The sequence below is a fragment of the Hyperolius riggenbachi genome, chromosome 9, assembly GCF_040937935.1.
Source record: "Hyperolius riggenbachi isolate aHypRig1 chromosome 9, aHypRig1.pri, whole genome shotgun sequence".
Lineage (NCBI taxonomy): Eukaryota > Metazoa > Chordata > Amphibia > Anura > Hyperoliidae > Hyperolius > Hyperolius riggenbachi.
This window is the reverse complement of record NC_090654.1, coordinates 44,796,074-44,813,361: the sequence shown is the minus strand read 5'-3', so window position 1 is coordinate 44,813,361 and position 17,288 is coordinate 44,796,074. Positions and strand designations below refer to the sequence as shown.

Genomic DNA, 17,288 nt, shown 5'->3' with positions numbered 1-17,288 from the left:
CCCCCTTCCCATGTGTAACATACATGTACAGTAATTCCCCTAACATATCTCCTAACTTTCTGAGATAAGAAAGAGGGGCATCCCTTAAAGGGAGACTGAAGCGAAAAAAAAAAAAAAAAAAACAGATGGTGCCCAACATTTACCACTCACCATTCTCTGATTGCCACCATGTCTTCTCCCCATCAGGTCCTGTCAGGTAAATGACATTCTGAATCCGGTGACTTCCTCTTTGGCTGGGCAAACGTGAGTCACAGATGAAACACTTCTCCGACTCCTATCATATAAAAAAGTAACATACATATTATTTCTCCAGGCATGGACAATTCTTTCATAGATGGTCTATGAGTACTAAGGCTGGGTTGACATAACGATGGATGCATAATGGTGCAGTACCATTGTATTCTTCTTCTTCTCTAGAGCTCTCTCTGCCTTCTTCTCTAGAGCTCTCTCTACCTTCTTCTCTCTGCCTTCTTCTCTAGAGCTATCTCTGCTTTGTTCTCTCTGCCTTCTTCTCTAGAGCTCTCTCTGCTTTCTTCTCTCTGCCTTCTTCTCTAGAGCTATCTCTGCTTTCTTCTCTCTGCCTTCTTCTCTAGAGCTCTCTCTGCCATCTTCTCTACAGCTCTCTCTGCCGTCTTCTCTAGAGGTATTTCTGCCTTCTTCTCTAGAGCCCTCTCTGCCTTCTTCTCTAGAGCTTTCTCTGCCTTCTTCTCTAGAGCTTTCTCTGCCTTCTTCTCTAGAGCTTTCTCTGCCTTCTTCTCTAGAGCTTTCTTTATCTTCTTCTCTAAAGCTCTCTCTGTCTTTTTCTCTAGAGTTATCTCTGCCTTCTTATCTAGAGCTCTCTCTGCCTTCTCTTCTAAAGGTATCTCTGCCTTCTTCTATAGCGCTTTCTCTGCCTTCTCTCTAGAGCTTTCTCTGCCTTCTTCTCTAGAGCTTTCTCTGCCCTTTTCTCTATTGCTCTCTCTACTTCTTCTCTAGAGCTTTCTCTGCCCTTTTCTCTATTGCTCTCTCTGCTTCTTCTCTAGAGCTTTCTCTGCCTTCTTCACTAGGGCTCTTTCTGCCTTCTTCTCTAGAGCTTTCTCTGCCTTCTTCTCTAGAAGTATCTCTGCCTTCTTCTCTAGAGGTCTTACTGCCTTCTTCTCTAGTGTACAATAGGAGGAAGAGGTGCCCAGGAAAAATACAACACTTAGAGAGTGCTCTAGAGAAGGAGGTAGAAATACGACTGTAAATATTTTGCAGTTTCTGCTTCACCCCGCATCTTTTTTAATACCGTTATTTTAACATATTTATTATTCTAACTCAGATGAAGATGAATAAATGATTAAAAAAAAACATTGTTTTAGATGATATTTTAAAATTTTGGCTTCACTCGGCCTTATTTCCTGGCACCCGTATTTAATGTATGCATTGCCTAGGGCCTGCAGAGAATCCTGGGGCCTGGCGGGAGGACTGTAGGCTTACACCCCCTAGTGATCGGGCTATTTTTTACCAATCAGGCCATTGCAGCTTTCAGGCCTCGCTGCAGGGCCAAAGAACTCAACACACAAGTTATCCCCCCCCCTTTTCTGCCCACTAACAGAGCTTTCTCTTGGTGGGCTCTGATCCCTGCTGGGATGTTTGTTTATTTTTTAACAATAATTTTTTTGTAATTTTTTTTTTAATAAATATTACTATTTATTTATTTGTTTGTTTGTTTTTTCCCCACCCTCCCTCCCCCCGCCAGCCAATCCCAGCAATCAGCTCACATAGACATCAGCCTATGAGAGCCGATCGCTCTCTGTGCCTCCAGAGGGGACAGCCGTGTCACACGGCTGTTCCCAGTACAGCTCTGCCTTAGATTGCAGCGCTGTACAGGGAAACTGATGGTGGAGCGGAGTTTCGTCATTGAAGTGGAGATGAGTGCGCATTGGTGCATGCGATCTCCTGAAAAACCCCGCCCCAGGACTTGATGCCAATTGGTGTTAAGTGGTCCTGGGGCTGCCACTGCATTCACGCCCATTGCTGTGACGTGGCCGTTAAGAAGTTCAACAGCCAGGTGATCATCAGCAATAGGCAAAAACTGCCATCTTGCCTGGGGCCCCCATCCTTCTCTGCCTGTAGTAAAAACATTGACATGATTTCTAGTTCACATTACGGTCTCATCCTGGCAAAGGGCCAGAGGAAAGGTGTGAGAGAGGCACATCTGGACCCGGCACAGTCAGCAGCCTGACATGCCTGCTTTAACATGTACAAATAGATGCCTCTGAAATGAAATCTGAACTCTATGAATTGGGCTTGGCTTTGGTGTTGAGTCACAGTTGGCCTGAACTGTGCATTGCAAACATGTAAGAGGAGCCTGGCACCTCTCCAGACTCCTGAATACACTTCATGGCCACAGGTAAGAAAAGTGAGGTGCATTGTTGGCCGGGGACCCGAGGACACGCCTCCAGGAAATTTAACTCTTATCTCTTCCAGGAATACTCTCAGTTCTCGGCAATACATTTAAAGGGGAAATGTAGTGAAAATAACATAATGAATAAAATTGCTTATTTTATACAATAGTCATTTATCAATTATTTTGTCAGTGTTTTCCAAGTTTAAAATCTTTCCTCTCCCTAATTCTAACATTTATCACAGGTGATGAGTGACATCTTTAGTCCTGTCAGGTGCAACTCTGCGGAATGTTTGTTTAGTGAGACTTCTGAAGCCAGTGAAGATAATACCTGGACTCCCAGAATCCTCTGGGAGGATAATTCCACATAGCTAAACAGCCTAGGCTAAGCATCGCTGAGAGGGTGAGGCTATATACCAATATACAGCAATATATAGATACAGGAAGGGTTTCTGATGCTGAAACCAGGAAAATATTTTCTTTATTCTTTATTACTCGTATTATTACATTCTGAACAGGTCTTTGTAAACAGACAACCAATAGGGGTGAAGGGTGATTCATGCGGAACTGCACAGAGTTCAGGGTGCTCCCTGATCTACAGGCCTATGAATAAAGCAGTATTTCTTACAAACAAACAAAAAAACTTCCCAGCATTATATTTATTAAGAAATGTTAAATGCTATTCAAAGCTATGGGATCTGGATCGGGAGCAAATGCTAGCCTCTCCCACTCTGTCACAATCATTTATTTTAGTGAAGAAGTGTTCTGCCCTCTTATTCGTTAACGGGGGTCACATGATATTTGCTAAGTCCAGCCAATGGCGCTCAGGTGGTCAGAGGAGGAATATCGCCACACATTCCAGCCATGAGGGGAGGAAGAGGAAGGGGTGGGGTCCCCTGAAGGCAAAGTTGATAGCCGTGCCTGGTTGTGTGTCACTGGAGGTTTGCTTGGAAATAAACAGTTGTACTCATTACTGGAGGGAGGAGCATCTCATTTACCGAAAGGGAGGGGATGTGAAGGCACCAATCTGTTTTCAAAGCTTTATTTGCCAGATACAGTACAATTCAAGACACAACCACTCATGCAGAAAAAAGGGGAGGGTGCCACAAGGTGGTCACAGCTAAATGGTGGGGGACCAAGCAAGCGGATCACAAGCAAAACTGCTGTTTGTTGTGTCCAAGAAGGGTGCCCTCTCCACTTTCAGCACTAGTTGTGTCTTGATTTGGACCTATAACTTTGAAACAGTTTGGTGCCTTTATATCTTCCCCTTGCATACATAAGATTTTTCCTTACACTCCATCCATGGCCTTAATGTCATTCCTTGTGGCCCCATGACACAAAAGGAGGGACGCCATTAAAAAAATATATATATTTGGTTGAAATATCCCCATTGTATACACAGACAGTGGATCTGACCCACTCTGTTCAGAAAAATGCATTGCCTGGAGCAACGTTTTATAACCTGTTGGGCCATGGGCTGAGTCAGGGTTGACACGCTTTGTAGAAGAATATGTGCTTTATTAAAGTTTGCATATTCAATGACTTTAGAAAGCTCAGTTAATTTTTTAATTCTAGGTTCCATTTCATCAGGTATCAGCGGGAACAACAGAGCAGCATTGTTCCTTGGGAGGATTTGTGACCGGAGTATCAGATAAAAGGTTGGCCCGGTTCCTCCGCTCCGGTTGGCATTTTTGTTATCATTCCGATTAGAACCAGAATGTGTCTCCAAGGACAAGACTATAATAAGGCCTGTGTGCTTATTGTGAGATAGCAGAGAGAGAGGCTGGGAAGGAAAGAATGACTCGAGGGACAGAGAGACAGTGATGTCCACATAAACACTTTTTCCAGCCATGCCTCAGATTCTGAACGTCTTCACAAGAGGGGAGGGGGGCGTGTTTGAGTGGACTGTACCATGGCGATAAAGCTAGCTAAAGCAACTTAAAGTGACCCTGTAGCGAGACGACATTCTTATTTGGTCATTTTGCTTACAAGCAGGGGCATATAGCAATAGGGGTTGCAGAGGTACCCTTGGGCCAGAGGGGCCCCGAAGGGCCCTTCCTCGACTACAGTATTAGCTCTCTATTGGTCCTGTGCTCATAATAATCACACCTCTTTGTCCAAAGCCAGTGCTCGCCATCAAAACAGCTCTATCCTAAAGCAACACCAATCAGGATTGGGAATTCAGACATAAACAGCTCCAACCTTGTGCCCAGCCTTGGCGTACTAATCGATGGGGATTTGAGTTTCAGAAACCAAATTTCATCTGTAGTTAAACCTTCCTACTTTCATCTGAAGAACATTGCAAAGATTAACCACCCTGGCGTTCTATTAAGATCGCCAGGGCAGCTACATGAGGGTTTTTTTTAAATAAAAAAAAAAATATTTCATGCAGCCAACTGAAAGTTGGCTGCATGAAAGCCCACTAGATGGCGCTCCGGAGGCGTTCTTCTGATCGCCTCCGGCGCCCGGAATAAACAAGGAAGGCCGCAATGAGCGGCCTTCCTTGTTTTGCTTAGATCGTCGCCATAGCGACGAGCGGAGTGACGTCATGGACGTCAGCCGACGTCCTGACGTCTGCCGCCTCCGATCCAGCCCTTAGCGCTGGCCGGAACTATTTGTTCCGGCTGCGCAGGGCTCAGGCGGCTGGGGGGACCCTCTTTCGCCGCTGCTCGCGGCGGATCGCCGCAGAGCGGCGGCGATCGGGCAGCACACGCGGCTGGCAAAGTGCCGGCTGCGTGTGCTGCTCTTTATTTCATGTAAATCGGCCCAGCAGGGCCTGAGCGGCACCCTCTGGCGGTAATGGACGAGCTGAGCTCGTCCATACCGCTAAGGTGGTTAAACATCTGATTCCCCCAGAGGATCTTCCAACCCTAGTTCACGCCTTCATCACATCACGGCTGGACTACTGCAATGCCCTTTATGTTGGCCTCCCCAAAAAGGACCTGCGTCGCCTGCAATTAGTGCAGAATGCTGCTGCCAGATTGCTAACAAACCAGCCTCGCCACTGTCACATTACACCGATCCTTCGCTCACTGCACTGGCTACCAATAGAATGGAGAATACTCTTCAAGATTGGACTGCTGACATTCAAATCCCTGCACAATCTGGGCCCTGGATACATGAAGGACCTGCTGAAGCTGCACCACACCTCTCACAACCTCAGATCAGCAAGTTCTATAGACTTGGTCACTCCCAGAGAGCACCTCAAAAAATCTGGAGATCGAGCCTTCTGTCATGCTGCCCCTACTCTTTGGAACTCCCTGCCACACCCAGTAAAGACAGCACCATCCCTGGAGCTATTCAAATCCAGACTGAAAAGCCACCTGTTTAGCCTGGCATTTCCGGACTTATAAAATTCTTCCTCTGTACCACGATGGTCTGTTATTGTTTCCCCGCATAAGAGCTGCACAGGGAAACCCTGCTTATCTAGCGGTATACTCACATATAGGCCGACCCACGTATAAACCATACCCACTATTCCCCCAGAAACCTGGAAAAATTGAATGACTCGCATATAAGCCCCCTCCCCAGTATAGCTCCCTCCACAGAAGCCAGATGTGCCCCCAGTACAAGTCAGCCTCCCTCTCCATAGCCAGATGCGCCCCAAGGATGATACAGCTGTGTCTCAAGAGGCCACACAGGAAGAACTCCCGATCATTGCACTGCAGAAAGGTTGCTTGCACGCTCTGCTCTCCATGCTGGGGGACATAGGTAGTCTTGAGCAGCGCACTCTGCACACCATGTTGCAGGGGATGGGGGGGCACGGAAACAGCAGGGAGCCAGATAGCAAGAGCAGGATTACTAGTGCACGATCCTTACGTTCCAATGACAGTAACAAAACCTGCTCCACCATCCGTTCTGCTCCCCTGACTCGCATATAAGCTGAAGGGGTAACTTTTCAGCACATTTTTTTGTACCGTAAAATTAGGCTTACCGTATATACTCGCTTGCAAGGCGAATTTTTGAACCCAAAAAAGTGGCCCAAAAGTGGGGGTCTCGGCTTGCATGCGAGTCAATCTGCCAGCCTGCCATGCCCGATTTGGATGTCTGCCCTATAGGCACGCCACAACGTCTATCAGTGGGAGGCGGTACAGGAGAGCATTATCGGTAGTTTAATTCAGGCCGGCGGAGGAGCACTCCTCCAATCAGGATAGCTGTCATGCACAAGCTGGCTGCAATGCTCCATCACCCCTCCTTCATCCATCCCTCTAATCAAGAGGCGGGGACAGAGCTGAACGTGGACCTGCAGTGGCGTAACTAGAGCTCATTGGGCCCCACTGCAAAACTTTGGATGGGGGCCCCCCTTGACCCTGCTGAACACTGAATAGGGACTGTCTACAAATCTGTGTCTGCAAAACTTTGTATGATTCCGTATCAGTGGCTGAGCAGATGCAGTCATTAGAACAATTGTGTAGAGCGCAGATTTTTTTCTCCATACCCTTAGTTGTCAGTCTCTAAGGACAAGCAAAAGAAACTCCTCCTCCCACGGGGCCCCCTGAAGCTTCTGGGCCCCCCTGCAGCTGCATCCCTTGCAGGGTCTATTGTTACACCCCTGTGGACCTGAACACTTGCACAGGACAGAAGGAAAAGGGAGAGAAATGCACCCCTAAGGTATTTACAGAGTTTAGCCTGTCTAATTCGCTTTGAGTCCGCCAGGAGAAAATCGTGATATGTTATTTGTCTTGTCTTGTCTTGTCTAATTCCCACTCATTAGTGCCTAACCACAAGTTGTAATTTGATCTCTCCCATGACAGCTGACTCCCATGGCAGATAAGCCCATTAAAAAAGCACAGGATGTTAATATGTCTTCATCCATGAAAGCAGGGAGTAGAAACACTGCAGATTTATTGCAGGATTTGTATGACCTGTAGCAAAGACATTTTATTCTTTAAAGTTTACCCTATTATGTCGCATATCTTTTAGAGCTGAGATGAAGTTCTGAGTTCAGATCAGCTTGCTGCAGCTTCTGAATGGCTGGATTATTTATCCATCTATCATAGTGAATGCCCATTGGCTGGGCAATGCACGTAGGCAGGAGAACTGTACTGTGTGAGCACTGTGAGGCTCAGGCTGGCCTGTGTGCAATGTAATTTCATTTAATTGGCACTTACTTTGATTATTGAAACTTAGGAGCCACTGCATTTCCTAACCTCGGCTTATATGCGAGTCAATGCTTTTTCCCTGATTTCTGAGGTAAAAGGTGGGGGGTTGGCTTATATGCGGGTCAGCTTATATGCGAGTATATACGGTATATGGGAGTATATACAGTACTTCATGTCCTGCTGTCCAGATCGCATTTCAGTGCAAATCTGAATGGCATGCTCCAGATTTCTGCAGTACGCATATAAATCAGTGCGCAGCCGCGGCTGAATAGGAAATGGTCCTGGCTCCCAACTGAAATAAGTGATGAGATAAACAATCGTATCTATCCTCCTTAGACTGAACAATCCTTTTTTTATAGATCTCACAGTATTGTGTCATGTTTAAAAACTTAATAAAGTTTTATTGTTTTGTCTTTGCTTAATGACACAGTGCTTTTGTGTCAGAAGAGCTTTATGAACCATTGACCTTTTTATCTATTCCCTGCACTCAGAAGCCGTTCTCTGCCAGGAAAATGTTCTATGGCTGTAATTCAACTGGAGAGAAACAGATACGTAGCTAGATATTAACTCTTTCAGGCTAAGAAAGAAGAAAAGGAAGACAGCATATTTATTTGTATGCTTAGCACTGTACACTTACCACTGTACATACACATGTCTATCTCATCATGTCACAGGTCCCTTAAAGCAGACCTAAACTGTAGTACAGGAGACATGGTAAACACAGAGAAATCCACCCAGTGTGTTTTTAGAGAGAACAGCCTGACTAATTCTCCCTTATTTGCAAAGCAATCACAAGTGTAATTTGAGCTTTTAGCTCTCTATGAACTGTGCCGAGGTGCATCCTGAGTCATGTGCCAATATGTTAACAAAGGATGTTAACTCTTTCTGTGTTCCCATAAAACCAGTAAGTAGACACTGCAGATTTATTGTAGGAGTTCTGTAAGCTGTAACAAAGAAATGTTTTTCTTTAAAGGTTATTAAGCTGTTGCTTATCTTTTAGAGCAGAGAGGAAGTTCTGGTTTTATGTCTGCTCTAAAGGGAAGCTGAGATGAAAGAAGTCTCAGTTACCATACTTACCTGGGGCTTAAGCCCCCTTGAGGCCGCTCAGTCCCTTGCCATCTCCCCGGGTCTCTTCTGTCCCCTGCTGGATGGCCCGGTAGCCTGAGCGAGTTGTGCTTCGTTGCGCATGTGTGGTCCAACTGTGCACGTTCCTCCTTCGCGCTCCTGTAGCCTGGAGCATTCTCCACCTGCAGTAACTACGGTGCAGGCACAAAACGCTCCCAGCCACGAGAGCATGACTGGGCCACACATGCACGACGAAGCGCGACTTGGCCAGGCTCCCAGGCCATGCAGCGGAGGAAAGGAGCAACCCGAGTAGACAGCGAAGGACCAAACAGCCACAAGAGGGGCTTAAAGTGAACCAGAGACGAAGCACCCTCATGTATTTTACCATATAGATCAATGGGAACATGACAGTAAACACCTACCCTGCTCTCTGTTTCATTCTTCTCTGCTAAATCTGCCTGTTATAAGCCCTGATAAGAATCCCTGACTGAGTATTCAGTCTAGCTTTTCCCAGAATGATTATAGCTAAGTCAGTCTTCTGTGATGTCTTTTCAAACCCAAGCCTGCCCCCTTCTGGCTCTGCTTTGCTGCTCTGAGGATAAATAGCAGCAAAGCAGAGCCACAAAGGGGCAGACTTGGGCTTGAAAAGACATCACAGAAGACTGACTCAGCTATAATCATTCTGGGAAAAGCTAGACTGAATGCTCAGTCAGGGATTCTTATCAGGGCTGATAACAGGCAGATTTAGCAGAGAAGAATGAAACAGAGAGCAGGGTAGGTGTTTACTGTCATGTTCCCATTGATATCTATGGTGAAATACATGAGTGTGATTCGTCTCTGGTTCTGTTTAAGAAAGCTCTCCAGGTAAGTATAAAACCTGAGACTGTTTTTGTCTCAGGTTCCCTTTAAGCATAAGTAAGCTAGCACTATAAGGTGAGCTAAACTAGGTAACATGGATTTGCACACACAATAACAATGGACACTCTGAATGTTTACATCCCCCTTATGGGGAAAATTGTGTTAATTGTTATCGTACCGAAAGATGGCTGACAATGCAGTATTCCTGGCTTGTCTCCATGCCACACGTGGATGTAGCGCTCAGGTTGTGGTCTCGTCCAATCAGAAGATTCCCTGTGGCAGGGTAACATCCTCCATCAGTACAGCCATGCTGCTGTGTGTCAGGCTCCTCAGCCAGTATTCTCAGGAAGAGAGCTACAAGACATAGCAGAATATGTGTAACACAAGCCACAATAGACAGATACAGATTAGATGCATTGGTTAGAACATTGATTTATTAAGTTAACCACTTAACCACTTCATCCCCAAGGGGTATTTACCATGACGGATCAGAGCAATTTTCACCTGCCAGCGCTCCTCCTTTTTATTCGCCAATAACTTTATTACTACTTATTACAACAAAATGATCTAAACCTTGGTTTTTTTTCACCACCAATTAGGTTTTCTTTGGGTAGTACATTTTGCTAAGAATTATTTTATTCCTAATCCATTTTAATGGAAATAAGAAAAAAAAATTGAAATATTTTATTTAATTATATTATTTGGAAATATAGGTGTAATATTTCTGTGGTTTGTTTTTTGTATCCGGTCCATAATTACAAGCCCTTATGTGGTAAGATAATAGTAGTATACCCTCATAAAATAAATATAAAAAAATTGAGCCCCTAAGGCAACTATTAATGTCTTTGGGGGGGGGGGGGGGGCTTTGGAAGTGGAAGGAATTCATTTTACTAATGTTTAATTATAAATGTATGATGTGTGTGTGTAATTTTACTTTGTCGCCCCTAGATGGCACTGCAGACACTGTCCTGACCGGGGTCATGTCCATTCATTCCAGCCATTGCGATTGGTTAGAAGAACGCTTGTTCCCCTCCGTGTCCCGATGGGTAAGAGTGACAGACGGGCACGCGTGCATAGAGGTGTGCATTAAAACATCCTGTAGCAGTTGAGAGGCTCCAGTAGGACGTTTTATTGCGACGGCTTGCTGCTAAGTGGTTAAAAAAATGCAGAGCCACCTCTCAGTAACAGTTTTTTGTTGTTTTTTTAATATAAGTGTGGTGCCTCTTTGATCAATCAGCTTTTGCATAGTGTACCCAACATACACAATCTTGATGTACACTTGCCTTGAAAGTGTGCATTGCATTACCCTGTGTTGTCACGACAATTCAAAGCAATGGGCCTAGCACACTTACTGCTTTGCGTTGTGCCGGACTCCCGTGGCAATTCACTGGGGGTGGAAGTAATGAAAGTCAATGGGTGATACAGAACATTAAAATACGTTGGCAGCAGTAAAGTGACGTGCATATGCGGAACGATGTGATTACCCGGGAATCCAGGTGACATACTTCCTGTACAGCACGAATCACGTCACCGGACGAGGGGCAGCAAGTGTCATGTGGGGGGGGGGGGGGGGTCAGCGCTATGCATATGCCCCAATGTTCCCTTGCCTCCCCTTGGGGACCATCTCACAAGGGTCATAAAACCACGGCCATGTTGCCATCATGATCTTCACATCTGAAGTATAGTCCACTGTATCGGAGGAAGGGAAGGTTGGTAGCTGGCCCAGACATGTGATCGTCACATGTCTTGGCCCCCCTCTAGTTAGTTATACCCCTGTATTTATGCTTCTAATTAAAAGTAAGACTCTGAACAAGTTTCTAAGCCTATTTCACACTCTACAGAACTAAAATATAATTTTCCTGTACTTTGTTTTCAAAAAATACTATAGATTCCTGTAAAAACTCAGCAATGGCAGCTATCCTGTATGTGTTGTGACAGGTACTCTTTCATTGTTTCTAACCTGTACTGAGCATGCTCCTTGTGCCCTCACCCATGTGCTTTCCTCACCTGAGAAGCCATGATCAGCACACAGTGTGAAAAGTCATGTCAGGTCACACAGATAAGATATGCGAGAGAACCGGCCTAATAATTTCCCAGAGATCACAGGAATCCTTTGATACAGCCGGGGGGGGGGGGAGCTCTATAACCCTATTCCTATCGCAGTCTATGGAACTATCATTCATCACTTTACATATACATACATCACATGCTGTGGATGGTGGGGACATGAACGTGTCTAGCTTTGCCCGTTCCCTGGACAGAATCCAACTGATGTTCCATAGAAGATGCAGGAAGGCACGCAGAGCTCCGGTCTGGGGGGTAGAAAAGGTAAATCCTCTACAAAGTTGTCTCTGGTAGGGAAACCTCCCCCAATTACTTCTCCATTGACCTATAATGGTGACCAGGCTTGGGATTGTAATAGAAGAGTAAAAAAAAAAAACTGTTCAGCTCAAAACTTTACAGGCAGAAGCCACTCAGCTGAAAGCTTGGTGACTGCAATGCTCTACTGCAAGCTGACTTCATGCATAAGCAGGTCCAGTTCTAGACCTTTTGCTGCCTGAGGCAAACTTGTGAGGATCCCCCCACCTCCCCCCCACCCCCCCACCCCCACGAATTGGAATAATCGCGCAGCTCCCAAAAACTTGCTCCGCACGTTATATCTGCGGCGAGCCCCACAAAAAACACCGTTAGTATAGGTAGGTAGCCAGTTATAGGTTCCCCCAGTGTTGGTAGCTGGGTACAGTTGCCCCCAGTATAGGTTGGCCAGGCAGTCTCTTCACTTCCTGTTTCTGCCTGTTGCTGCCCCCAGACTTCTTCCACCTGAGGGAGTCGCCTCACTTGGCATCATGGGTGGACCGGGCCTGTGTGTATAAGTTGACCCCAGGTTTTGACCCTCTTCTGCTGGAATCAACCCTCAATGCAGCAATTATTCACACCCCAAGCAATGCAGCCAATCTCTGCCCCCTCTCCATCTGGTGGTTCCCCCTGCACCCTGCAAGGTTTGGGCCCCATGACTATGTGGACAACCTTAGTAAGTCTGCTTTCAGGCCTTTCATCCAAACAGATTTGTATCCCACCCAGGGCCGGTTCTAGACTTCTTGCTGCCTGAGGCAAACTTGTGAGCCCTCTAAAAACACACTCAGTATAGGTAGGTAGCCAGTTATAGATGCCCCCAGTCTTTGGTAGCAGGTACAGTTGCCCCCAGTATAGGCAGATACTCTCTTCACTTCCTGTTTCAGCCTGGTGCTGCCCCCCAATCTTCTGCCACCTGAGGAGGTTGCCTCACTTGACATCATGGGTGGACCGGGCCTGATCCCACCATGGATACGGTCATTGTGTGTGTAGGACGCCATTCAATCTATCCTTACTTTAGGGATTGGCTTTGACGATGGCTCAGGGCCTCACCCACATGTCTGTGCCTGGATATATGGAACCAACCAACAACCTCTGATTTTTTTGAAGGAGTTATGTGTATCCACTGGCTTCGTAAGAGCTTGAGCCCAAAAGCAACTGGGTACCCGAGTGGAGTCGGGTTTGTGCATCTCCACCTGCTTCCAGTGGTTGGTTGCTCCCTAGGCAACCTCCCTTGGTGAGTATCCTTTTCTCCTAATTTTCATTGTTATATACTTTGTGATGCTCTGCACCATTCGGGCTCCCGTTGCCTCTGTGTTTTCTTCTTAGGGTGCATTGCTCACCCTTCCACACACAGTTCTAAGTATAGGCTGAGGCCTCCTTTCGCCTTGGTGGAGCCCGTCACATTTTTTTCCCTCCACAAATGTTCGTGTTTAGAAATAATACAAAAACAACAGCAGAGGATTTGCAGGGAAAATAATCTGGATGAATGAAAAAATCTGTGCATTCACGGGAAGCTGTGAGCGTGTCTGTCGCCCCAGCCGGTAGATTAGGCAGGAGATATGTGGAGGGCGTGGCCGGGCCCATATCCGTGCTGTGTCAGTACAACTCAGTGACTCTGAATTGTTCTGGATGAAAACCCCTCGCAGCCACATCCTGGTCCTCCTATTCTTCTCTCCCCTCCTATTTAATCATACTTCCTATAGAGTCAGCGATCAAAGCTCGCCGTCTGTATTCCTCTCACACAGAGACGACCAGGCCTGACGGTTTTCACCTGCTAATCCATATTGCAATCAGCAGGTTTCAGCCATGAATACACTCGATGAATGAACTTTGTTTTGTGTTTCCAAGGCTGCATCTGTTCTAACTGTAGGGAACGTTAAAGAGAACCCCTCTGAGACGTATCTAATGGTGACATCTCACCTACGTAGTATAGCTGCTTTCCAAGTGGCTGGATTGAAATTTGATAGCTTTGTTATTAGAAATGATTTCACTATTTCTTGTACAAATGTAATTTAGAAAAGATTAGGTCAAAGGATGCACTACCAGGAGGGGGGCAATATATAACTAGATCAGAGGCATGAACTACTGGGTGAAAGGAATGCACTACTGGGTCAGAGGAATGCACTACTGGGTCAGGGGAATGCACTCCTGGGTCAGAACAATGCACTACTGAGTCAGAACAATGCACTACTGGGTCAGGGGAATTCACTATTGGGTCAGGGGAATGAACTACTGGGTCAGAACAATGCACTACTGAGTCAGAGGAATGCACTACTGGGTCAGGGGAATGCACTACTGAGTCAGGGGAATGCACTACTGGGTCAGAACAATGCACTACTGAGTCAGAACAATGCACTAGTGGGTCAGGGAATGCACTACTGGGTCAGAACAATGCACTACTGAGTCAGAACAATGCACTACTGAGTCAGAACAATGCACTACTGGGTCAGGGGAATGCACTACTGGGTCAGAACAATGCACTACTGAGTCAGACCAATGCACTATTGGGTCAGGGGAATGCACTACTGGGTCAGAACAATGCACTACTGAGTCAGAACAATGCACTATTGGGTCAGGGGAATGCACTACTGGGTCAGAACAATGCACTACTGAGTCAGAACAATGCACTACTGGGTCAGGGGAATGCACTATTGGGTCAGGGGAATGCACTACTGGGTCAGAACAATGCACTACTGAGTCAGGGGAATGCACTACTGGGTCAGAACAATGCACTATTGGGTCAGGGGAATGCACTACTGGCAGGGCCGGCCCGCTCATGAGGCGGGGTGAAACTTTTGCCTCAGGCGGCAAAGTTCTAGGGGCGGCATCCGCCCGTCCGTGGGTGCGGGGGTGCCGGCCGCCGAGCTGGAGGGGTAGCTTGCAGGACGGGGGTATTGGGCCTAGCGGTGGGGAAGGGGGGTCGGACCCCCCCCCCTCCCTCGCCTGGGTCCCCCGATCTGCGCTCCCCTCCAGCTTTAAATGTAGCGTAAGCAGCGACAGACAGTAAGAGGCACGGGCGGGGGATCACTCACCTCTTCCTCGTTCCAGCGTGCGCTCCACTGACGTCACTTCCTGCAACGCCGCCCACTGTATTGTACGTGGGGGGGGGGGGGCGGCGGCAATTTTTTCAAAACTTGCCTCAGGCGGCAAAAAGTCTAGGGCCGGCCCTGACTACTGGGTCAGAACAATGCACTACTGGGTCAGAACAATGCACTACTGGGTCAGAACAATGCACTATTGGGTCAGGGGAATTCACTACTGGGTCAGAACAATGCACTACTGGGTCAGAACAATGCACTATTGGGTCAGGGGAATTCACTACTGGGTGAAAGGAATGCACTACTGGCTCAAAGAGATGCACTACTGGGTGACACACAGTTTTACACTAATTTCTGTGTACTGTTCAGTACACAGGATATTGTGGGGACATCTAGTGGCCAAAAAATTAAATAACACACACATACATATGTTAAAATAAATAAATAAATACTAACTTTAACCCCTTATTTCTTCCTCAATATAGTTATCAAAATAAAACACTTAATTTATTAAAAAAAAGTGATGGCATAAAAAAAAAAGACATAAATAGCTACCTTAGGGGCTTTTTTAATATGAATGTCATAAGGGTTCATCAGTATTATTTTTGCAAATTAGGGCTTGTAATTATTGATATAGTATACAGAAGCACAAAACGGAAAAAATACACCTTAATTTCAAAAATAAAATATTTTCGCCGTATATAGTACTAGGGACACAATTTAAATTAAATGTTGTAATAACCAGGACAAATAAAGCATGTTGGTTTTATCTATTGTAGACCAAATAATTATTATTATTTTTATTACATATATAGCGCTGACATATTATGCAGCGCTGTATAGAGAATATTGTCTTTTCACTTAACCGTCCCTCAGAGGGGCTCACAATCCAATCGATACCATAGTCATATGTCTATGTATGTATTGTGTAGTGCATGTATCATAGTCTAGGGACAATTTATGGGGAAGCCAATTAACTTATCTATACGTTTTTGGGATGTGGAAGGAAACCGGAGTTCCCAGAGGAAACCCATGCAGCCACAGGGAGAACATACAAACTCCTTGCAGATGTTGACCTGGCTGGGATTTGAACCGGGGACCCAACGTTGCAAGGCGAGAGCGCTAACCACTATGCCACTGTGCTGCCCATTATTTTAATGGCTGAAAACTTTAACATGCATATAAAAGAAAATAATTCTTAGCAAAAAGTACCACCCTAAGAAAGCCTAATTTGTGGCAAAAACCCTAATGTATAGATCATTTTGGTGTGATAAGTAGCCATAAAGTTACTAGTTAATGAATGGGAGGAGCATGATGTGTTAAAATTGCTCTGGTTTTGAAGGGGAAATAACCTGTGGTGGGGGAGTGGTGAAGGGAAAAAAATAAGGAATGTGAGATAGTTCATGAGCTAAGCTTAGTAAATATGTTGAAAACTCCAAGTCATCCCCAGATATTAGGCATGTAGTAACCATGTAGTAAATGTCTGTAATAAAAATTGCACAAAGTGAATTATATATGTCTTCTCCTCCTCTATGGACAAAAGGCAACTTTGTAACATCCAGTGTAATCTAGATTCCATGCAGATGATTAAATATTAGCTCTTGAAAAGAATTCTGTGCTGAAGTGTTTGGGGAAGAGTGAGCTCTGCTATCGGGTTATCGAGTCGGGGTGTCACCACCTATTATTAAAAGTTCAAACGACACAGGAGGCCATGCGAGGCCATCTGATAAACTTCATAGTTTTATGACATTCCTTACAGGAGATATGGCATATTTACTACCTGGCCCAATGCCATAGGTTTGCCAAGGGGTTGAGATAACGCGTAAACCCAAAACTGAAGAGGAAAGAACTGTTAAACGAATCAAATGTATTGGTGCATATTATATGTATTATCTTAGAAGTTAAACTTTTCACAAAAAACAACATTATACAGCTCTGCTTGCCTGTAGCTGTGCACCTATCCCTACAGGTTTAGTTCTCCGTCCTCCATTTTTAAAATGGCCGTTACCCCATAACAGATTCCTGTTTAGTACACTGTAATATTGCCCACTTGAACCATGGGGAAACATGGACATTCCCTTGCTCATCAGTTGTCCTTTCAGTTATAACTGACAGCAACTGATATATTACTGACAGCAACTAATATATTTTAGTTCTGACAAAATCTTGTCAGAACTGGAAGGAATCGAAGTAGGAAGAAAATGGTGAGCTTCTGAGAGGAACTAACGGTGAGGTAAGTATGTAATATTCATTTGCAGGTACATCATGTGTTTATTTTAAATAATTTTACTTGGTTCAGGTTCCCATTAAAGATCCGATCAGCCATGATGGTTGTAATCACCGTGCTCGCTAAGCGTCGTTCGCGTAATCGCGCACCTGTACCCACTCCGCGAGATCGTGAAAACGATCGCTCAAGAAAAAATCGCTGGTCGTTGGAAAAATTACGGGGCCTTTAGAGGATTTTTCCGTGTAAGTTTAGTGTCATGGCTCTTACTTCGCTAA

General features: G+C 45.6%; 1 protein-coding gene across 3 annotated transcripts in view; it reads right to left on the bottom strand.

The window, feature by feature from the left end:
- Positions 1-17,288, bottom strand: part of LOC137532282 (laminin subunit beta-1-like) — a 163,800-nt gene that overhangs the window by 100,093 nt on the left and 46,419 nt on the right. For all 3 annotated transcript variants that reach the window (XM_068252636.1, XM_068252635.1, XM_068252637.1), the window contains exons 3-4: positions 9,572-9,747; positions 151-274 (exon numbers count right to left, since the gene is read on the bottom strand). In XM_068252636.1, the coding sequence (XP_068108737.1) occupies positions 151-274; positions 9,572-9,747 (300 nt within the window). The remainder of the gene's footprint in view (positions 1-150; positions 275-9,571; positions 9,748-17,288) is intronic.